Genomic DNA, 24,084 nt, shown 5'->3' with positions numbered 1-24,084 from the left:
AAATTAACATTGTCTTTAAAAAATTGCATCAGTAATTTATTTAGTGTGTATGTGTGACAGCACTCCGACTAAACGTGGTGTTGTGAACATATGAAAACCTGTGCATGGGCTCTTGTTCTATTAGTTTGGTGCAAAAGTAATAGTGGTTTTTGCCATTGAAAGTAATGGCAAAAAACGCTATTACTCTTGCACCAATCTAAATACTACATAGTATAATAACTTTTCATCAGTGAGGTTTTCTTGCTCATCTGTGCTATGGGGAGCCTCATGATAGGACAAATGAAATGATGATACAGATCCTCTTTATAAACCACAAACAGCTATAAAATATGAGCCATTATTATTTTCTGAGTTCTTCTTTGTTGCTGTCCCCTTTTCCAATTTGAAAAGGTCAGTTTAAATTCTACAGCAGCCAGCCAACAGTTTACAAGTGGATTAAGTTTTAAAAGTTATCGGACTAGCTCACTAATTCTTCTAAAAACATAATATTTCTTTGAAATAGTTTAGGAAAACAGTATGAGATGTTACTGTTGCCAAAACAGAGACTTTTGTAGAGATTTTAATTTTTATAATGTTTAAACAATATTTAAGATAGAGAAGAGGTTTCACTATGTTGCCCAGGCTGGTCTTGAACGTCTGAGCTCAAGTGCTCCTCCCGCCTCCGCTTGCCAAAGTGCTAGAATTACAGGCATGAGCCACCACGCCCGCCCTGTAGAGATTTTTAAAGAGAACTTTCAAGGACTTCGGAGACATACTCAGAGAATCGGAACAAAAGAGTAAAAAAGGCTAAGGAAAATTTATGCATGTCCATGGAATAATTTATGGAGTGGAATTAACTGAGCTGTGGTCTGGGAAAATTATAGAAATGGGAGACCACGGTCTGTGCACAGTTCTGAGAATCGACAAAAAATTGTTGCTGGGAAGGTATAATGGTTCTGGTTTAAATAAGTACTCATAATGTCCACTAGATGGCAATGTTGACTAAATTGTCTACAGCTTGGTTGCTGTCAGAGTAACAGAGATGGATGAGAAAGTTATTTGTGGATTTGGACAAGGAATAACTATTTTTTTTGCCTGTATGCTTCCTTTAGTGAGGCCTGTAGTTCTAATAAAAACTAACAATCCACAGTGTCCATAAACTTGCTTAGGCAATATCGATTGCACTCTGTGCAAGTTGCTGTTGGAAGAAGAAATGCTAAGTAGGAATGATTCCCACTCTCAGGGAATCTATAATTTAGTAGAGGAGATAAATATGTACAAAACAATATAATACAAATTATTATATGAAAAGTACCAGAGGAGAAATAAAGTGTTCTTAGAGTCCATCAGACAAAGCAAGACTTTTTTTTTTACTAATCACGGAGGCAGTAATGGATGACAGACATTTGGAAGGGGGGCAACTGAGAACGTGTAATGAGGGGATAACATTATGGGCAAAGAATGGTGAGAACAAAGACAATGCGCTGAAAGGCGGAGGACGTGTCTGTGAAGCAGTTCAGCTTGGCCGGATTGTGCGTCATTGAGGGGCAAGCATCAGGGCAAGGATGGGAATGAGGGTTGTTAGTACCCCCTTTTCATTTCATTTTGAGCGCAACTCTCTGGCAAGGATTTTTAGGAGCTGCCTCATATCTTCCCTTTCACTACCTGCTTTGCTCACTTTCAAGTTTTCCAGGTTTGACTGGTGCTTGTCTGAAGGATTCTATGTGGGGAGCTCCAGCTCTCTAAGAAGATATCAGATTTGGCCCTAGTGAACAATACCAGGAAGCAAGCTTTCAGCTCCCTCCTGCTCCCGGTCTTGTGAAAACAAATGATACTCCCCAGTCTCATTCTTAGCTTATCAGGTGGAACTGGGAAACCCTGGGAAAGAAAAATTTGGAGGCTCAGGACTGTTTGTTTCAGGGAGAGAAACATACTCTAGCCTCTAACCTGTCACCTTACCTCCAGGGACTCCTTCCACCATGGCCACCAGAGGGACCATTCCACCATCCCAATCAGACCATGCAACTTCTCCCTTAAAAATATTCGATGGCTCCCCTTGGCCCTCAGCAGAGAGTCCAGATTTCCTGTTACGGTGTTTGGGGTGCCTTCTTCACTGAGCCTGCAGTGTGATCTCAGGAGACCTCAGGAAGAGTAAGAAAAACAACAGATGGGCTTTCAGAGCTGGGTTTCTGAGTCAGCTTTGTTGCTGTGTGAATCTCAGGTCTGCCATTGGGTCAATAGAATATAATTTCTTATGTGCTTCTTTCCCTATGCTTCCCTGTCCCCCACAAGACCGCAAATGCTGTGAGAGCAGGTGCTGTATCTTACTCATTGCCAGATCCCTAGAACCCAGCACACAATGCCTGACACCTAGTAAGTGGTAATAAGTATTTGTGGAATGAGTCAGTGAAAACATACGCAAGGATGTGTGAGGCCTGCCAGTATTGGCTACAATTAATGCATGTGTCCTGGGGATCCTGTTTGTCCTCTGGGATTGTCATATTTGCTTATTTATTTGCAGGGGAAAATGAGCTTGTGACCAGGCATTCTGGAGACACACCATTGTGCTGCCCAGACCCTGTGTGCTGCTGTGGATGTGCAGCTTCTCCTTGGCTCAGGGCCCCTCTCCCATGCTCCTTTGTGTGGGGCGAGCCCCAGAGCCCTCTGATCGGGTGTCTGCCTGATGTTGGCTGCCAGATGAAAACCTCTCTTGTTCCACTCAGCACAATGTCGCCATTATAGCCCTATCCAGGGAAATGACACACGTCTGCTGGTCCACCCTGGGCCCGGGAAAGCAGATAGAGATCTCAGTGGCTGTTTCTGGGAGAAAGAGAAAGAGTTTCATGGATGGGTGAAAACTCCTTCTTCCCATGCATCTTCATGTTTCTGCTTCAGGGCATGGGGCTCCTACCTGCGCGGGGGCAGCAAGGCTCAGCTTCCACAGTTGTTAAAGCCAAGCCCAGTGGTTGTGTCTAAAGGAAAGGGAGCTTTTGTTTTTATGCAGAAATGCTTCATGAAGCTTACTCCCTTCCTTTGGATTCTTCATCTTAAGTGAGACCTTAGGCTCCTTAAGCGAGGCTCATGCCCTGAAGCACCTACAGGGCTGGGCAGGGAAGGGTGTGCAGGAAGCAGGCCATGGAGGTGGAGGGGCCATGGCAAAGTGGAGCCCTCTTGCCCCATCTGAGGGACCAGTCACCAGTCAGCTCAGCTCTGGAGTGGCCAGATCTTCATATTTTTCCAGCAGAACCCAGAAATCTAGATTTTAGTAAAAAATCTCTTTTGATTTAAAAGTGTTGGTAACAAATTCCAATTGTTTTAAAACATTGCAAAAAACACCCCGTGGACTTAATCTCATCTATAACCCCCACCAGAACCCCATGTCGAAACTTGAGGGAAAGTGTGGACCCATGAAGACTTCTAGAGGGTCTTTCCAGCTGGGGGCCTCTACACTGAGGCCTGAGGAGGGTGTGCAACTCGTAACACTGCAGTGTGGACTAACTCTCTTCTGAAGATCTGGGCTGCACGCCCCCAACTTCAACCATGGCTGCAGGCTGGTACCAGCCTGCTGAGGTCCAAAGTGGGTTTTATAATCTGGAGCTAGAAAAGCTTTAGAGCCCCAAAGAGCCTGACACATTAGCCCATCTGGTTCCCTCATTTGTCAGTTAGGAAAACTGAGGCTGAGAGAGGTGGAGATATCCTCCTTGAAATCACATAACGCCTTAGATCCAGAACCAGAAGCAGTGATGCCGATATGAGGCCCCCTGAGCCACTCTGTTCAGTTTGTGGGACGCAGTGGTGAAGAGCATGACTTTAGGACAAAGTAGATCTGAGTGTTACCCAGTCCTGCCTCTGCACAACCAAGGCACGATCTTCAACCTCTCTGAACCTCAGATTCCTCAATTAAAAATTGGGGCTGCAAACACCTTCCCCAGACAGCAGTTGCCATGCTTCAGTGTAACTGTGTATGCAGAGTGTGGAGTGGCTGGTGCCCTGCCAGCACATGGTATGTTTTCTTCAAATGTCAGCTGGCACTCTATTGAGGGAGGATATTTTGTATGATATAGCCAAGTGCATGGGCATCTCTAAGTTCAAGTTCAGGCTCTGCCACATACAGCTGTGAAACACTGGATGAGTTACTTATCAAGGGCCCAATTTCCTGATCTGTAAAATGAGGATGAAATTAGTCCCCAGAGGATTGAATGAGATCTGTAAGGTGCTTAGCACAGTGTCTGAGCCATTGTCAGAAGTGTTGGTTATTATGTAATTGGTGTGGGTTTCCTCTGAAGAACTTGTCAGATGTTCATGGAAAAATATTAAGGGATACTGAAATTGTGGCCATATACCCAGGCTGCCCCTGCAGGGAGTTTTATATAATTCCAACCCCTGGAAATGCAAGGTTCCTCCTTCCCTACAGAGTGCGTGATGCTACCAGATGGGAGGACTACCAGGCCTCCAAATGCTGCTACCCATGGAGTCTGCTAAGGAGTGGCGTTTTGTATGCACATTTAAAAACATTGCATAGTGCTGTTATTTTGTTAGAAGGACAGATTGCTAGGGCCAGATGGACAATTTGTCCTGATCCAGGTGGGCAAGACCCTGTGCATTAGGGAGGCAGTCTCGCTTCTTTTGTATGACAAGGAATTCTGTATCCATAAGGAGGTTTTGGAAAACCGGAAGTCTCTAGGTCTGGGCCCTGCGAGCACTTTCCAGTGACAGGTTGTGGCAAGTTTTTACCCTTCCTACGTGTTCCCTAGTGATTCATGTCACACTGCATGCTCTGATCCGGGCAGATGCCTGCTCTGTTTAAATTGTGGTCATTCTTCCTCACACAGACAGCAAGGGAACACGTTCGGGATTTCACTGCCGATGTTCATTCATTCCGGGAGCCAGTGTATCTGTCATGACTTCTTTGGCGGCAAGTGATAGAATCACAACTTCAACCAGCTTTAACCAAAAAGTTGAAAGGGAAGCTGGGTAGTTGAAAGTGTGAAGCTGTCTTGAAGGCAAGCTTGGATCTAGGAAGGCAAACCGAGAAGTCGCTCTTTTCTCTCCAGCTCCTGGCTCTGCCCTCCTCTGTTTAGTCTTCATCCCCAGGTGGTCTGTCCCAATCCGTGGCAGAGAAGACCACACAGCTGCGGGCCTGAATTCCCTACACCTGGAGATTCCAGGTGAGAAAGGCAGCCTATCTCCTTGTAGTTCTAGCAGTGGCCCAGAGGGGGCACTCATAGCCTAGGTAAACCACAGGATCTAAGCCCAAGGTGAGCAGTCAAATGCATGCTTCCCCTGCAACCAGGAGGGCACCTGCAGCACACCATCATTCCTTCCCATTCTATCAAATGAATGTCACGACTTCTGTTTTGCATGTCTCACTTCATTCGTTTGCTAGGGCCACCACAACAGAATTTCTGTCAGCAGAGCTGGTTTCCTCTGTGGCCCATCTCCTTGGCTGGTGGATGGCTGCCCCTTTGCTGTCTTCTTACGTGACTGTCCCTCCATGCATGGGCTCCCTGGCTGTCACCATATGTCCAAATCTTCTTAGGAAGACACCAGCCAGATTGGATCAGGCCCTACCCTGACAGCCCCATCTTAATCTAATCACCTCTTTAAAAAACCTATGTCTAAGTAGAGTTACATTCAGAGGTACTGGGGGTTTAGGGAATCAAGATATGAAATGGGAGGGTGAGGACACAGTTCAACTAGCAAATGGCAGGGCTGAGAGTGCCCTGAAGGAGGCTGCGTCTAACCCTTACCCATGACGCTGTACTGTCCCTGCTGGAGCTCATGGCAGCATACCCGGAGGCAAAGGCTTTACAATTCTCAGCAGTGGGGAAAATGAGAGGCTGTATCTACTGAAAACCTCAGTGAGGTCCAGGGACACCCTGTCTATATGATGCCCCAGGAGGATACCACTGGTATTCGAGAGTCTTGGCTATCAGCCGAGCTGTGGTTCAGCAAGCCCTGTTTGTCGTCAAGGAATCTTGGGTTTTCTTCTCTCTCTGCAGCATTTTCAGATTGTTTCTCTTGGGCTCCCCAAAGATCAGGTATCGTGAGGACGTTGAGAAAATACGAATCACCTTCTCTCTTCCCTTTTCCATCAGGTAGACCCGCATTTCCCGAAGTGTGGAATTCAGACAATTGGTGAAAATGTGAGCTGTGTTTAGATGTTACTTAGATCAACATATTTGGAGAGTTATGAATTTATGTGAATTTGTATTAAAAACATATAACCAGGCCAGGTGTGGTGGTTCACATCTGTAATCCCAGCACTTTGGGAGGATGAGGTAGAAGGTTATTTGAGGTGAGGAGTTCGAGACCAGTTTGGGCAGCGTAATGAGACCCTCCCCCATCTCTACAAAAAATTAAAAATAAAAATTAGCTGAACATGATGGCACATGCCTGTAGTCTCATCTACTCAGGAGGCTGAGGTGGAAAAATCGCTTGAGCCCAGGAGTTTGTGGTTTCAGTGAACTATGATCACACCACTGCACTCCAGCCTGGGCAACACAGCAAGACCCTGTCTCTTAAAAAAAAACAAAACAAAAACCAAACAAGCTAACCCAAACAAAAAGACCCACATGAACAGTCCTACAAATCTGCACTTTTCACTGGCATTAAAACAGAAACATCAGATACATGTCATTTGAAAGAAAAATATCGAGTAAATAGTATTAAGAAAATAAATAATTTGACAAAATAATGAAGGTGATGCTTGAATGACTCAAATCTGGGATGATCCGGACGGTTCCTCTGAGAAGGAAATGCTTCTGGCTATGGACATAGATGTCATGCAATTTTAAGCCTTGTGTATCTGCACATTTAGGTCTAATTTTCCTTGAGGCTGACTATAGCTGGTGACTTCTTGCCTTTGGTTTCTCTTGTCTGTGTCTCTGGACCAATCATATTGGATGAGGGCAAGTACAGAGGTGAAAGGCTCGTGGGTGGTGGGGAGAGTCTGACCCTCTTCTGCATAGCCCAGCACTGTATTCATTTGGAGTCTTGTTACAGGGCTTCTGAGTGGCTTGGCATCGCCCATAGCTGAGTATGTAGGCAGGTGTTTATCACTGTGCAGTCAAGATTTTTAGCAACTCAAAGTCCGATGCGGAACAATACATTTAAAACTGAATTCCACATGGAACTGGCATAATTCTGTGAGATTAATTGCTATTAATTTTAGTCGCGCTTTTGCCCCCTTGAATTTTGCTAACAGTGCTGAATAACAGTCTTTTACTCCACGTTTGGCTCTGTGGCCAGCTACAGCTGCTGATACCTTCCACAGCTGGTGCCCATGTCCATGAACTGGGTGTCTGTTGAGGGTGAGGGCTGCAGGCACAGGACAGCTGGCTTCTTGTTCTGATCTGCTCGAATGCTCAGCCAGCCTGTATCACGGCTGCGAATTACAACTATTGTATTATTGGCTTTAAGCTCTAACCTTCTGTGGTTTCTGTGGCCTCCCAAGTCATGAGCTGCTTTACTGATGCAAGGCTGATCTCCAGTGTCCAAGGGGTTGCATATGTGGGGAAAGGCCCCCTTCTAGAATTTCAGTCTGACTCAAAATGTTCTGTCTGTCCATGAAAGGAAGGTGGGTGAGAGCAGTGCTTTTCACTTCACCATGTGCGTGAATCACCTGGGGATCTTATGAAAATACAGATGCTGATTGGGCAGGTCAGGTGGGGCCTGAGGTTCTGCATTTTGCACAAGCTCCTGGGTGATGCTGATGTTCCTGGTTAGGAAGGACACTTTGAGTGGCAAGGCCTGGAACCATTCTTCCTACACCCAGCGTGTTGACAACCACAGTGCAAGCCAAGCACCCTCCTCAAAGCCTGGATGCATGAGCGGTGTCCTTCCAGACTCTTTGCATGGCTGGCCCCTGCCTTCCCTCCCACCTCTTCTAATCTCACTCTCCCCTGCATTCGCTTCACAGCATCCTCATTGGTATTTCTGGGTCCTTCAATAAGCCAAACTCTTGCTTACCCCAGGGCCTTTGCATCCACTGTTCTCTGTGCCAAGAATGCTGCCAACCCCACTCTTCCCCAGGTACTTGGTTTTCATCCTTCGATTAGCATACAAAGTGAGTTCCTTTCTCACAGTATCTATTTGTTGTCTCTGTAGCAGTTATCTTCTTGTGCCATCTCTTTTTCTGTTGCCTTATTTATAATTCGTTTCTCCTTTAGACCAGAGTCCATGAGGAAAGCCCATACCTGCATTCCACACTGTTGTATCCTCCGTGCTCCTGCCTGGTAGGAGACACTTGCTTATGAATATTTGTTGGCTGCATGTGTAGGCATGGAGCAAAGATGCATTCTGGAGTATCTTTTTGCACATTTCCGCCACCTGTCTGGAGGGCTGTGTTGGGGATGAAAGTTAGCATTGGTTTTTATTGAAGAATCACAGAATGAGAGCTCAGAAAAGGAGCTACTTTTAATTCTAAGCCACATCTCATCTTCAGAGATGTCGAAATGTGAACAAAGTGTGCATCTTTGAAACAGATGAATACAGTAAGTCTAGTATGTCTTAAACAGAGATCATGTCAAAATCATTTATAAAATATTGGATTAAACAAAGGTACCGTGGTGGAACTTCTCAGGACTTTTGGCAATGTGCATCATGAGTTTACAAGAGAAGGGACATGATGTGCTCTTTCACGGCATAGTGGCTGTGGCAGAGGTGCTGTAATTCCCTCACCCAGAGGCCACTCATTTTCTGCCCTGCTCTCTTCTTTGTTGGTAGAGGGCCTGCCTCCCCTTGTTGAGGCTGAAAATGCCAAACGCCCAATTGCCCAGCCTCATTACAGCAGAAGCATGGACATATTCCTAGTTCTGGTCAGGTGGGATCTGAGCAGAAGTCTACTGAGGACTTTGAAAAAGTTTTTCTGACTGCAATAGACATGTAATAGACTTTCTTGTTTTTTGATGTGATTATATGGGGATGTGATGCCTGGAGCACAGCAGCCTCTTGTAAACATAGGGGACATGCTGGCTGAGGACAAGGGCTAACATGCTAAGGATGGTGAGGTACAGAGATGCAAACAACCTGGGCTCTGGACTCCATTCCTGAGCTGCTGAATGTACTAACTCTGCACCTTGGACTTCTGGTTGTGCAAGACAACATGTGATCTCACCGTTGAAGCCACTTGTAAAAAGACGGTCTCTTTACCTGCAGCTGGAGGGATCTTGCTTAATAAGAGTGATAAGACGGTCTCTCTGAGTCAGACAGGCTGGAAGTAACTCCTGGCTCTACCAGGGGTAATTATGGTTTTCTTCAAAGCTGTTTACTCATTTAGGAGATGGAGATATTAATAATGGCTACTTCTTGGGTTGAAACAGAAGCTTAAATGAGATAATGGGTGTGAAGTGCTCACATAGAACTTGGAACATTGCTGGTGCTTAGCAATAAGGAGCTATTATTATTATTATTATTATTAATTCTGATCACAGAACATCTTTGTTGTTGAAACATCCTCTACCATCTTGAGGGATCCTGCATTCTACAGAAAACAATCTGAGTGATGTTCACTTTTACCAAACTTTTTTTTTTTTCCAGGAGAAACTGAGGTCAAAGGAGTGGCTGCTGTTTCAGTGCTTTTATTTTGAAAAATGTGCAGGGTTCAGCCTTTTCCCATGTCAGTCATTTCCACTCCCACACAAGAAACAACAGAAGGACACAGGTTTGGGGTTGAAATGATGTGCTTTTATGGGAAACAAAAATATCCAACAACAATAACAAAATCCCTTCAGTCTCGCCAAGTTCTTAACCACTGACAATGAGGCAGCTTCAGTGTTTGCATCTTGCTGGGGACGTTTCTAAAGGGTCAGGAGAGTGAAAAGACATTGGCCAAAAAGAGAAGTTGCAGGGAGGGCTGACATCCTAAATGAGAGCACAGCCAACTTCCCTCTGGCCCTCACCCTATCACCCCTTCCACTTAGAATCTCCTCCCAATCTACAAAGATCCTTCCGCTGAATTTTCCTCAGATGCAATCTCTTCCAGAAGGCTTTCTTGGTCTGCTGTAACTGCATATGACTTTTCTGTAACATTACGTACACTTTCTCATTCCTTCTCTGCTCACTTTCTGCCTTACGTCCGTTATGTTTGGGTACAGCCTTACGATACCCACTGGTAGTAGGCATGCCCCTGAGACCCAGTCCCAGGTAGACTTACCCCGGTGCTCCCCTCCCCCTCCCCCATTCAGTGCTCAGTATTCAGCAGGTGCTCAACATCAGAGGTGCTCAGTGAGGGTTTGTTCAGTTTAAGTCAGTTCTACATTTGCCATGTCACATCACCAGCCTCTTGAGAGTCATTATTGTCATTTTCAATTCTTCATCCTTCCTCCATGACCTCAAGATGGTCCAACTCAAGGCATCTCCAAGAAGGAACAGCTCCCACCAAACATTGCCCACTCAAAGGTGAAAGGTTTGGAGAGGAGAAGAGAGGTTAAGCCTTCTCCCCTGTTCAGGGAGGTGAGCAGGCAGAAAAGGAAGCCACCGGGGAAATCCAGGATGGCCATGAGTGCTGTTGGCCAACACTTCATTTTGAAATCTCGTAAGCAGCCACTCTTCCAAAAGTTTCCCCGTGAAACATGGCTAACTTTTCAGCACAAGCTGAGGACTGGTGGAGGTATGGTATGGTTGTCCTGCTAGCCCACAGACCAGAGGCATAGATCAAGAACCTTTCTTTGGGACATGGCCTATTTTCTCTCTGAAGGGTAGTGAGAGTTGTCTGGTTGATCGGTTGGAGCTCTGGTGGGAACGTTAGCCCTGCGGTGTTGAGTTGTCAGGCACATAGATTGTAATAAGGCTAAAGAATACAGGCTGCCATCATGGGCCTCTCCTTGAAAGTGGGAAGGGTCAGGAGGTGCTGGGAGCAGTGAGGGAGAGAGGAGGATCCCAAGAAAGCCTGCAGCTCTGATTCTAATAGGGTCCCTGCTCTATCTCCCACTTCCACTCCCTCTTCTTTCCTCTGGTTCTCCAAGTCCAGGTCAGGCAAAGGGGCCAGCTGGAAGTGGTAGAGGGAAGGGAAGGGCCTTTTTCTTTTCCTACTATGAATCCTAGATTTGGACAAGGGAGAGGCTACAATCCAGGGCAGAAGGAGGAGGGTTGAGGAGCTGAGGAGAGGCCTAGGCCCTGTCCACTTCTGTTGACCGGTATAATGACCAGATTTGAGGCTCACACTTTTAACTGCATTGCCCCCAGAGAGCACTGAGCTCCTAACTGGGGTGTTGAGAAAGTTCTTCGTGGGTGCTTAAAGGCGCTCATTGAGTTGGGGAGATTGCTGCAGATCTTCCCGTGGGAGGGCCCCTCTGCGGCCAATAAGGTGTGGAAACCACGTGGTCAGCATGAGCCCTAGAAGTTCAAGAAAGGGGCCACAAAGCAAAGACAAGAGAGACTTCTTCAGGCACCTTCTTTAGGAAAGAGAGTTGGACCTTGGGGCACTCACGTTAGGACAGATGTTTCAGTATAAAAAGGATCCCCAATAAAAGGACAGAGTCCCCTCAAATCCCTTCCCAGATCCCACAGCACTTAGAAAAGAGAAAGTAAAGAGCATAAAAATATCTCGATGATGTGGGCTTGCCTGACAGCACAGAAAAGCAAGTCTCATGGCAGGCAGTGTGTCCCATTACACAAGAGAGGATTATACCGAGCTTCAGTAGAGAGATTTTACATATATCTTTATATAAATGCATATATATTTATAGAGCCTCTGCCTAGAACAGCCGGGCTTGCTTCTTCAGTTCATTCCTCTTCCACAGGGCCAGCCGGTCAAACTCGGAGATGGTCATGCCAAAGACTTGGTAGAACTCTTCCTGGGACAGATGGCGCTGAAGGAGGTGGGGCGGGAGAGGTTGGGGGACAGAGAGAGAGAGAGCAGCATGAGGATGGAAGATGCACAGGCGGGCGGAGGCAGCAGTGGGCGCTGCATGTTCCTTCCCACCTTGTGCCTTGCATGGTGTCTGAGCCAGAGGCATGTGTGATGAATACTTGTTCGATGGGTGAATATGGGAATGAATGCTTCCCCAGGGAGGACTCCCCTGCGCATGACTCAAGTGGGACTTCTGCTTCCACTACACACCCCTTGGTGCCCCTTCTTGACCCCTCCCCTTGATGCATGCCTGCTTCATGCATTTGTATCTGGAAGTGTGTGTGGCTTCACACTATCCCACTCCCCTTTGAAAGAAAAAGGAGGCATGTCCAAGATTTTAGGGGATATTTCCTCTTACTTATGTTTTAACAAATGATCTGGAAAGCTGTTCATCAGGCCAGTCAATGAAAAAAATTACTGCTTATAATTTTTGAAGCACTAAAATATCCTTTGATCTTTTTGTGATATGAAAACGAATATGCTTTATAATCAAGCCCTTGTCTGCATTCTATAGTAGATTTTCCCCTCTTTCTGGCCTCCTTTCCTTCCTCCCTTCTAAGCAGCTTTAAATGTGTGATACATTGTCAAGAGCTTTTAGTTAGAAATATACAGCAGTTAAAATGTGGCAAAATGTTAACAATTGGTGTATTCAGTGAAGTGTAGATGGATGTTCATTTTACTATTCTTGCAACTTTCCTGGAGGGCATAATATTTTTCAAAATGAAATGTAAAATTAGGTTTAAAAAGAGAAATATATGCAGAAATATATGCATATATACTGCCTGCAAACTTAATGGATTCACTTGAGCTGGATTGTTGGTAGCAATTACATGAGCTAATTGGGTACTGAAGGAGATTCAGTGAAAATTATGTATGTGACCACACAATAATTAGCCAGTTCTCTGGCTTGTTGTCACTGTGAACTTTTTTTTTTGAGACAGAGTTTTGCTTTGTTGCCTAGGCTGGAGTGTAGCGGCACAACCTCAGCTCACTGCAACCTCCTCCTCCTGGGTTCACTCGATTCTCCTGCCTCAGCCTCCCAAGTAGCTGGGACTACAGGCCCACACCACCATGATGGGCTAATTTTTTTGTATTTTAGTAAAGATGGGGTTTCACCATGTTGCCCAGGCTGGTCTTGAACTCCTGAGCTCAGGCAATTTGCCCTCGTCAGCCTTTTAAAGTGCTGGGATTACAGGCATGAGCCACTGCGCCTGGCCATGTGAACTAACATTTTCACCATACCTTCAGAATTTCAAGCAAAGGTAATATTGATAGTTTTTGTCAATAATTTCTGAAGTAGTAGAGCTGGGACCAATGTCCAGACAAAATGCATTACATTCTCACTGCCACTCTTACCCTGTTAAAAAAATTCATGAGTAAGTCTTTCTATTATGAAAAATGTCAAAACTACACAAAAGAGAGAAAATAGGACAAAGCCCATATCCATTATCCAGATCCAGTAATCGTGAGGTTTTCCATATTTGCTTCATTTATCTATTTTATTTGCTGATATATTTTAAAGCAAAGCCTAGACATTGGGTCAGTTTATTCCTATGCACTTCAGAATGTATCTCAAAACACACTGGATGTTTTCTCACATTGTGGTTACACAACGCATGAACTAACCCAAGAAACTTTAACAAGAATTCCTCAGAATTCCCCGATACCTGTCCATTACAAAGTTCCTGTCTTGAAAATGTCTTTTCGCAATTGGTATGTCTGACCTAGAACCGAGGCAATGCCCACACATCACATTTGCTTGTTAGACCCCTAAGACCCCGCCTCTTTCTCTGTACTATTGACTTGTCATGTTTGTGCTACTCAAGTGAGTGATGAAAGACATCTTGGCTAGGACAGATCTCATCTCTGCTCCTTCCATGGTAAAGACTGAGGGAAACTGCACTTTGGAACAATTTGTTATTGTTGTTGGAGGGTGATAGTCAGTATTGATTTTCTAGTGGGGTTTCTCTACCATGTTAAAAAATTTTTGTTATGCGGCTTGATATAAAGGAATAGTAGACTCAACCTCAAGTAATGCATTCACAATAGGACACATTGGAAGGTGACCAGGGCTTATCTACTCTAGGGATGAGCTGGGGCCTCCTTTCTCCCTCCGGTTCTCAAGGCCCCTAATGCTACTACTGTCCATCTGACATTTGCCACAGAAAGGAGTTAAAGCAGGAAGGTTAAGAGTAAATTTTTTAGAGCCAGGGAGATATGGCCATGTGACCATGGACAAGTTACCTGACTCCTCTTGAACTTCAGTTTCCTTTTCTGGAAAATGGAAGCATTCTAGTGTCTGCATCATGAATACCATGAAGGTGAATGAGCAGATACAGGTCCTGTTCTCAGCACTCAGGGGCACACGGAAAAGCACTAAGTCTGGTCACTCTCATGGTCACGGGGATCTTTTCATGCACCTCTTACATCGTGTGATCTGCTCCCAGTTTCCTTTGACTTCATCTTCTCCTTCCCATCTTTTTTGTGCGCATGTGACCCTAGACACACTCACCTTCTGCTATGGTCAAACACAACAAGCTCACTCCTGCATCAGGGTCTCAACACTGGCTGTTCCTTCTGCCCAGAAAGTTCTTTCTTCTTATAAAAGCATGCCCAACTCCCTCAACTACTTCGAGTCTTCGCTTAAATGTCATGCATCAATGAGACCAACTCCGATGATGCTGTTTAAAACTGCAAATCCCCTTCTCTTCTCTCCTTTTACTTTTTTCCTCAGCACTTATTACCTTCTAACACATGGTGCCATTTCGTTTTTTCTTTGTGTAAACAATATTGACACAAATAAAGGAGACACATCTTGTGTCTCCTCACACAAGAATGTAAGTTCCAAGAGGGCAGGGGTCTCCTGTTTTGTTCATTGATATATTTCTTGCAATGTATCAATGAACAAAACATACCTGAATGCTTCTGGGGGCATAGGAGGAGAGCTAGATTTGCTCCCTGCCCTCAGGGGTCCACAGTCTCAGGATTGTACATAAAACTAATGCTTGTAATGGGGTAAGAGAGGGGAGGCAGCACTGTGTAGATAAGCAAGGCTCAAGTTAAGCTCCTTCGGTTCAAACTGATTCTGTCATCACTAAGTGATCAGCTTTAGCCACATGACAGCCTTGATGAACCTCTGTTTTCTCCTCTGTAAGGTGAGGATGCTTCAATAAATATTTGTTGGATGAATGAATATCTATTCTCTGAGCTCCTTGAGGACAGGGTCACAGTTTCCCTTCTTCAATCCCCTCCTGGAACTAGTGCAGGAGGCTGTGGCAGTGTCTTTAGCCCATGTACCTCAGGCTACATTTTAGACATTGCTGGGCACTTTTAAAAAGTTCTGATGCCCGAGCTCTTTCTCTTTCCCCAAATTGTGATTGAATTGATCTGGGGTGGGGCCTCTGTATGTTATTTTTACAAAGCTATGTGGGTGATTCTGATGTCGGGTGATTCTGAGGAATGTTTCCATCCCTGAAAACTGGCTTCACTGAGCTGCCCTGGGAGCTGTCCCCTTCAGCACTGGTGGTCACTCTCATTTGAAGACAGTGAAAGGAGGAAGCCTTTGTTAAAATGTGAGTAGAATCACCTGCTTCTCGGGTGCTAACCCAGCGTGCTAGTGCTGGAAGGACTCGCAAAGCTTCCTGGCTCATGTGCATTCCCTTCTTTCTGCCCCAACCCTCTAACCTGGGCCAATTCCATGCCATCAAGTCAAGGGCAGCTCATATGCTCTTCCCGAGGAGTGCTGAGCCTCCTCTTTCAGAAGCCTGCACTCAACCCCACAAACGTTTCCTGACACTTCTCCCAGCCCAGACCCTGTGGGAGGACAGACAATGTTTGCCCCTAAGAAACTCAGGGTCAGGCAGAAGAAATGGATACATCCATGATCTGATACACAGGAGAGTGAGAGGTGCTTGATGTACTTTGGATAGAAGGCTGGAGGAGGCCAGAGGACAAGAGGAGTGACCCCTCCTGGAGGAGGGTTGCAGGAGGTTTTGGGGCACAGGGATTACTAGTGTGGGGTACTGAGGAGCAAGGAGGCTGATGAGATGGGAAGGACATTGATATGGTTTGGCTGTGTCCCCACCCAAATCTCACCTTGAATTGTAATAATCCCCACCTGTCAGGGATGGGGCCAGGTGGAGATAATTGAGTCTTGGGGGCATATATTGTCCTCCTGGTAGTGATAAGTCTCATGAGATCTGATGGTTTTATAAAGGGCAGTTCCCCTGCACATGCTATCTTGCCTGCTGCCATGTAAGATGTGACTTTACTCCTCCTTTGCCTTCCACCATGATTATGAGGCCTCCCCAGCCATGTGGAACTATGAGACCACAAAACCTTTTTTTTCTTTATAAACCACCCAGCTTCAGGTATCTATTAGCTGCATGAGAACAGACTAATACAGACATTCTAGGGAGAGGGAGAGAGAGGGAGAGGCACCAGGCTGTAAGGATCAGAGTATGCTCCAGCACCAGAGGAGGCCAGGGACTGGAACTCCACAGCAGGTGGTCTGGACTGCTCGAATGCCTGGCACCATGTTCAGGCCCACCTCTGCACCTTTGTTTATGCTGTTCTCCTCTCCGTCTCCATCACTCCCAAACTCTACTTGTCTTCCAAGTCCATCTACACCCTTCCTTTTCCTGCAAACCTGTGTTGACCACCTCAGGCCTTAGTGGTCTTCCCTAGACGACAGTAATCTAATGTTCATTGGGCACTTAATACGCAGTTCGTTGCCAGATGCTGTGTTAAGGGATTTATGAGTATTGGCTCACTCACCTCTGTTGGCAGCATGAGAAAAGCACACCAATCAATCACCCTCACTTTACAGAAAAGAAAACCAAGTTTCAGTGAGGTTGTCACTTGGCTAAAGCTGCCCACCTAGTGATGGCAGAATCAGAGTTTGAACCTTGGGTGTTTGACTCGAGACTTATTCATGCTTTTGTTCCTTCTACATAATGCTGCCTTGCCCTGTCTGCCATCACAAACACTAGTTTTCTGCACAATCCTGAGACTGAGGGTCCCTTGTGGGCAGGGAGCAAATCTAGCTCTCCTGCAATTCTGCAGAAGCGTCACCTCTAGTTGAGGAGTTACTGTCTCTGTGCACCACAGATGCTAACTGAATTGAAGAGAAGGCAGCAAAGTACAGCATGGGGCAGTTTCTGGGGGAACAGCATGGGGCAATTTTGGGGAACAGCATGGGGAAGTTTTGGGCTGAGGAAATTGGCTCAAATTCCCGCTTTTTCAAAAAGCTGTGTGATCTTAAAGCCACTCATTTCACCCAGCCTTCTTGAGCTGGGTTAGACCAAGCAACTTCTGAAATTTCTTCCAACCCAAGAGCTCCTGCTCAGTTTTCTAGACTTACCTCTAAACGGGTCCGGTCTACATCCTTGGGCAGTCGGTTTCTTCCTCTTGTAGTCACCAGCAGCAGTTCATAAGGGTAGATCTAAGGAGAAAGGGGGGTGGTCTCCAGCTTGGGTGAGGGTGGTGGGCTTTTCCTTTCAGGTATGTTTTGTGTCTGGTCTCTCTGTTCTATCCAGAAAGGGCCAGAAATTAAGTCTAGAGGAAGGGCTGGATCTGTCCTCCTTGAGGTTGCCCAGAAGCCTTAAGATACCTTCTCTCAAAAGGTAAGGCTCCACAGAGTCCCCTAATACTGCTAGGAATAAGCTTGGAAGTATTTGCCATGTGCCCATGGAATAATATAGGCACATGACCTCCCGAATGTAAGTGTCTAATATTTGGTGACTGGCAAGCCACCAGAGCATCTCTGAAGCCCAGGGAGGATATGTGATTTCAGTAGGCAAGAGACCTAGGGCAGGATTCAGAGAAAGTGGGCCAAGGAGGGACAGGAAGTGGTGGTCTTGAAAGGACCCTTGGGGTTATTTATCTATGTTCCCTTCCCTGCATGGACAGTGCTGTCATCTTCCTGCTGATCCCCAGTGTAGCAGCTCCAAGAATCCTGGAGACCCCCAGGGTCTATGCATATCCTTTACCTTGTACTCTGCAGAGAGAAAAAGAGACACATACAGAATGGAACCCATCAGTCTTTGCTTTGCATCACTACATGGGCCTCTGCCCTACTCTCTCAGGGGTTCTGGCCTCTATTGTCTCCTCCTCTTGACCACCAGAGACCCTGTCCTTTCTGAATTCACCCTGAAGGATAATCAAGGCTGGTATCAGTACAATGGAAGGCTGAAGATAGGGGTTGGGCTGATCTTGAAATGGTTCTAAGGAAAAAATAGCCTTTGAGATATTTAGAATAGAGACTAGAAGAATCTGCAATCTGAAACACATGGGCAAGATCCTCTGTCTTCTGTGGGGATCCTCCAAGGTTCTGATGTGGGCCCTTCTGCCAGAGCTTGTGTGTAGGAGCTGGTCAAAGTTGGTGTGAAAGCATCACTGGCAGAGAGCAGGAAGCTCATGGAATTCTTACTGGGAACAGTGTGCATTTGGCTCTGAGTGCTTCCCTTCACTAGGGTTGGCAGGCAACCCTTGCTCCACAGTCCAGGGAGAGGAGAGCAGCACTGTGTGATGGCTCTGGGAACCCAGATGGGACAAGTGGCCTGGAGATCGCCCAAGGCCAGGACTTGAGAGGATGAGGGAAAAGCAGGGGAAGAGGGAGGGGGTAGAAAGTGAAAGGGAGTAAGAACTCAGAGTTGGACACAGCCCAGCGTGGGGACAGAATCTGTAACCATCATTTGCTGAGGATCAAGCAGCAGTTTTGAGTGGTATGTCCGAAGCCCTCTCCCCTGCAGGCCCCCTGCAGGCCTGCACTCACCTCGCATGCCCCAGTTGACCGCGTTCATGCTGTCGTAGTGGAAGAGGTCTGCGCTGGGCGTCTACAGAAGAGACAGAGCCAGGGCTGGCCTGAGTTAAACTCACCTCTGCCTTCCTGAAGCACTCACCTATCTCCAGAAAATAGACTGGCACTTGTGAGACCTAAGGCCCTCTCAGCAGCCTCCATCTCAAGTTGGGGAAACTTAACTCGCTGCTATATCCCTGTGCTTTGTCCTGGCATACAGTGGATACTCAATATATATCCATTTATTTGGTGAATTTCACTTCATGCTTTCTTTCATTGTTCAAATATCCCTTTTTCTAGATTTGCCCTGACAACCCTGTTGGAAATTGCAAGTTGCTCCTTCCATGACTCTCAGTCCTCCTCATCCTGCTCATCATCTTTCTTTTTCCATAGCACCATGCTCAGGGAGCTCAGAAAACTTACAGGCTATGTTAAAGGCCAGTGGGGCATAGCAGTTGGAGGTGGACTGTGGGGCCAGCGGGCCTGGGCTTGAATCCTGGCTCTACCACTTCTTGCGGAAGTGAGGGCAAGTCACCTCACCTCTCTGTGCTTCTATTTTTGCATGACAGAGTAGGGTAAATGATAGTAACTACCTCTTTGGGTTGTGAAGGCAAAATGAATTAGTGCTTATAAAGTGTTTAGCTCAGTCCCTGGCACAGAGTTATCACCCAATAAGTACTAATTGTTCCCAAGCCTCTTTTCACTAAGGGGTCACCAGGGAGGGAAGCAAGTCATTGCCATGCAGTTATTTTGGTTGACCCATCACTAGCCCCAGGACCTTTGCACAGGTCTGATATTGGATTTATTTGCATTTTGGGGACAATGTCCCCCCACCACCCCGCAGCACGGCTTCTTACCCTGTGCAGCCCATTTCTTCTGTAGGCAGGCAGGGAGGCAGATTTGGAGATGAGAGGATCTGAAAAGAAGGAGCCAGAGCAATTACCAGGAGCCTGAAGCCATGGGTCCCTCTCCCCAAGGTCATCTGGCCACCAATGGCCAATATTGCTCCCAATCTTGTAGGAAGGGGTGGAGGCCAGAGGCCACCAACTCCTGATGCTCTCCAGGTTTGCAACTTGACTGTCTCAGGGGGCACTTCAGCAGATTTCTAGGTATCCGTCCAAGGCACCCACTCACACACTCTTCTATCCTCGACCTGCACACCTCTATCTTCCTGTGATAGACCCCTGTGTCCTGGCCACAGGCTGGCTCTAAACAAAGGCTCTGGAATTGAAGTCAAGCTCAGAATCCAGGTCAGAAGGCTCCCAGGTGGGTGGAAGAGGTGTGTGCACTTTCTTTCTCTCCGGGATCACCTGTTGGGATGTTAGTCCTAGTTCTAGAACCCCACATGGAGACCCACAATCTGACAAATACAATGGGGTGGACTATTAGAGGTCAGGAGTGTGCTGGGACATTGATACTGCATGGTCATTAGAGCTGTGGGGAACTGCAGCTGACATAGTGCTGTCCCTCATGGGACATGATGGGCTGAAGGTAGGGCAGGCAGAACTTACCACTGTCAGCCAGGTAGTGCGACCGAGGAGCTGCAGGAGAGAAAAGCTAAAGGTCATTGCTCATGAAGACAGACGAACATGGTGGAGACAGTTCATGGGGACAAAGAGACGTGGCTTCCATACCCAGTCCCCTTGGCTGGCTGGGAAGAAGGGCCTCCATCAGCCCCTCCTTCCTCACTGGTCAGTTTTCAGTTGTTGCACTTGCACCCCACGTCCCTCCCCTGCCCAGCTCCTAGTCTGGCAGCTGGCACAAGGCAGGTGCTCTGTGATTTTTGTTGCACAGGTGGGGTTGAAGAGGGTTGAATTTCAAACAGCACTGGTGCACTGCACAGAGCCCAGAGGCAGGGTTTGAAAACACTGGCCCTCAGTGGTCAGGCAGGGAAACAGTCTCAGCAGTTCACCTTGGCTCTGCCATTGGTAGTTATTTAATCTCAGACAATTTACTTAATCAAGGTTCGGTTTTCTCATCTGTAAAATGGGGAGTGATAGTGTCTCCTTTATAGGATTATTGTGAAGAATATGTGATACAATACAGTAAGATACTTAGCACAGTGCCTGACACATCTATAACACTCCATAAAACTGCCCTTATCATTATTGCCACCAACACGATCATCTTCAATCTAACTGAGAGTCAAGGTGTAGTAGGGGAAAGAGGGAAGAGCTCATGGCCTTGGGGCTATTCCAACTTGGGTCTGATCCTGGTTCAGTCACTTACTGGCTTTTGACATGGAGCAAGTGGCTTAACCTCAGTTATCTCATCAATAAAGTGGGTGATGATAATCCCTCTACCTTGCGGCTCTACCAGGAGTGTTAACGTACCTACGACTGCCTGGCACACAGAAGTATAATAAATGATGCATTTTATTAGCCCTAAAGTATTGATCTGAGATGAGATTTCCTGGCAGGACTGCATCCCGCAGTAGTAAGAAAAGGAGGAGACGGGTAGAGTATGTGTGTCTGTGTATGTGTCCAGGAACAGGGAGGAGCTTGCAATGAGACTTTCGAGAAGTATTTGAATAAAGCCCCTGCTTGTATTACTTCAAGTCATGGTAGGCTCAGTACCTCAGGAGGCCATCCCTTGCATCTTTGAGCCATTCTGATGATTATAAGACATTTTTCTTTACAGTGAATCTGATTGTAAGTCAGAGCTTCAGATGCCCCAAAGACATGGGAGTGACTGCTCAGGGCAGAGCATGGTCTTACATGGTGCCCCATATAGCCCCTTCCCAAATCTGTGTTCTAGACCTCGATGAAGCCCACAGAGTGGGGATTGTAGGGTTTGGGGCTAACCTTTGTGGCCAGTCTCTTCTGATTCTTTCATTAGCCCAGGGGATTGAGACTGGGCTGGCTATGTTCCAATAGAACCTAATTTATAAAAACAGGCAGGGAAGCTGATTAAGCAAGCTCCATTACTGATAAGTTGAGCAATCTTGGGCAAGTCACCAAAGGCTTCTGTGCCCTCACTCCCCGTCTGTATACATAGGGTGATAAGGGCACCCCCTCCCCCCAGGGCTGCTGTGAGGAAGAAGAGAGGAGGCATGGGCTGTGCCTGAGGGGAGCCTGGCTCATGAACAGCTGACACTGGCAGTCAGGGGTGTCCCCGCCCCACTGGGCTTCCAGAGCAGCGCTTACAGCCATTGAGGGACATCTCATAGCCAGATGTGTGCAGGGCCTCTCGGCTGCTGGTGGAGCTCCGGGGAGGGGTCCAGGGGTCTGCATAGGAGCTCGACCGGGCCTTCATCTCTTCCTTCAGAATCAGCCGGCCAATTCCACTCTGGAGCTGAGGGTCGGGGAAGAGCAAGATGAAGTTAGAAGGAAAACAAAGGACACTGAGATGGAATGGGCTTGGGCAAGGCTGAGGCTCGCATCCTCTACAGCAGCCTGCTGTCACGTTTGCCTTCCCAGCATCCCTCCCTCCTCGTGGCACCCATACTTCCCATTGGAACCCCATTTGGTCTTCCACAAGTTGTTCTGTGGTCTGGATGGGGGTCTGGTGGTGGGCACAAAAGAGCAGTCCTGGCCAGTGACAGGATCCCATTGTCCTGACACAGTGATTGATTCAACAATGGGCAGATAGCCATCTCTTTCTCTTTTGAGGTGAAAATTACTTGACTTCAAATTAACCATTTTAAAGAAAATGATTCGGTGGCATTTAGTATATTCACTATGTTGTGCAACCACCACCTCTCTCTCGTTTGGAAACACCATCGTTACCCCAAAGGACACCCTATGCCCACGAAGCAGTCACTCCCCATTCCACTCTCTCCTACCCTGGTAACCACCAATCTATGTTCTGCCTCTCTGGATTTGCCTATTCTGCATATTTCATGGAAATGTAATCACATAATACGTGACCTTGTGTCTGACCTCTTTTATGAAGCATAATGTTTTCAAGGTTCATCCACATTGTGACACGTATCATTACTTCATTTCTTTTTATGGCTGAATAATATCCCACTGTATGGACATACCATATTTTGTTTATCTATTCATGAGCTGATAGACATTTGTATTATTTCCATATTTTAGCTGTTGTGAATACTGCTGCCACGAATGTGCGTGTATATGTATTTGTTTAAGTCCTGTTTTCAATCCTTCTGGGTATATATCTAGGAGTGGAATTGCTGGATCATATGGCAATTTATGTTTAACTTTTGAGGAATCATGAAATTGTTTTCCACGGGGGCTGGAACAAGGGTTTCACCAGCCACGAACAAGGGTCGCAAGCAGCTGCTTACCATTATGTGAAAATAGCTTGCCTGAGCACGAAGCCAGTGCAGAGGTGCCCCACAAGAGAACAGACACATTTCCTGTGGCTGTTTTTGAGCAGTTGGATCTAGTCATACTTTAAGCTAATTCTACCATTTGATTTTTCAGTTATGCAAAAAGCTATGCATTTCTTTTTTCTATCACAGCGGGCTTGAATTTGTTGTTACTTGCCAGTGTGATCCTCAGTAATATAAACATCTTATTCAGTGGTGTGGCCTACTCACCTTGTGCATGCTGCGGTCAAAATCATCCTCCTCTCCAGATGAGAACCTTCTGGCTCGGGGCACTGTAAAAAGACAGATAAGACCAGCTCCAGTTTGTGCGCCCCACTCAGCCTGGCTTAAGGCATTTTTTTTTTTTTTTTAAAGAAAAGCCACTTTTCATTGTTTTTAGTCTTATTTTTCATTGGAACCAGTCTTGTCTAAGCTAACCTCCACATCAGCTGAAAGTGGTCCCTGCTGCCTTTGTGGCTCTGAACACTCACTCCCGTGGGGACAGATCACTGCCCACTTGGTTATAGTTGTATTTGTGTCTTACCTCCTTTTCTAAATGAAGACTTCTTCGAGTGTAACACAAGAGTCATCCTTTCATTAAATTTTTAAATTTGTGACACAGGGGCTCACTCTGTCACCCAGTCTAGCATGCGGTGGTGTGATCATGGCTCATTGCAGCCTCAAGCCCCTGGGCTCAAGGGATCCTTCTGCCTCATCCTCCCATGTTGCTGGGACTACAGGAGTATACCATCATGCCCAAAGAATTCAAAAAAATTTTTTGTAGAGACAAAGTCTAGCTATATTATCTAGGCTGGTCTCAATTTCCCAGACTCAAGTGATCTTCCCAGCTTGGTCTCCCAAAGTGCTGGGATTATGGGCATGAGCCACTGTACCCAGCCCCAAAGAGTCATCTCTGAGCTTCCATGAATCTTTGCTCAGAATGGACACTCAATTAGCAAAGACGGTGAATCAGAGTGGATCTTGATGAAACTATCCCCACATACTTGAGAGGAACAGCTTGGGTTGTCTGATTGGGTAAGGTGGAATCTGAGGACCACTAAGACCCCTTACCAGGGTGCCTACAGGAGCCTTCATCTCCCGACATCCTCTCTTTCTTCATCCTCCAAACCACTTTTTACCCTACAGCCAAAGTGGTCTCTCAAAAGCACAAATGTG

The 24,084-nt window shown here is 46.5% G+C and overlaps 1 protein-coding gene across 2 annotated transcripts in view; it reads right to left on the bottom strand.

Moving 5' to 3' along the window:
* Positions 1 to 9,644: 9,644 nt before the first annotated feature.
* Positions 9,645 to 24,084, bottom strand: part of ABLIM3 (actin binding LIM protein family member 3) — a 120,650-nt gene continuing 106,210 nt past the window's right edge. Inside the window, exons 17-24 of one of the 2 annotated variants that reach the window (XM_002744352.5) lie at positions 23,140 to 23,201; positions 21,779 to 21,926; positions 20,144 to 20,173; positions 19,490 to 19,548; positions 18,609 to 18,669; positions 17,824 to 17,831; positions 17,196 to 17,276; positions 9,645 to 11,792 (exon numbers count right to left, since the gene is read on the bottom strand). In XM_002744352.5, coding sequence (XP_002744398.2) covers positions 11,679 to 11,792; positions 17,196 to 17,276; positions 17,824 to 17,831; positions 18,609 to 18,669; positions 19,490 to 19,548; positions 20,144 to 20,173; positions 21,779 to 21,926; positions 23,140 to 23,201 — 563 coding nt within the window. In that variant the 3' untranslated portion in view covers positions 9,645 to 11,678. Of the gene's footprint in view, positions 11,793 to 17,195; positions 17,277 to 17,823; positions 17,832 to 18,360; positions 18,670 to 19,489; positions 19,549 to 20,143; positions 20,174 to 21,778; positions 21,927 to 23,139; positions 23,202 to 24,084 lie in introns of those variants that run through there. The other variant, XM_078362552.1, reaches the window with a different exon arrangement.

The sequence above is a fragment of the Callithrix jacchus genome, chromosome 2 (genome assembly GCF_049354715.1).
Source record: "Callithrix jacchus isolate 240 chromosome 2, calJac240_pri, whole genome shotgun sequence".
NCBI lineage: Eukaryota > Metazoa > Chordata > Mammalia > Primates > Cebidae > Callithrix > Callithrix jacchus.
This window is presented reverse-complemented; position numbering and strand designations above follow the sequence as displayed.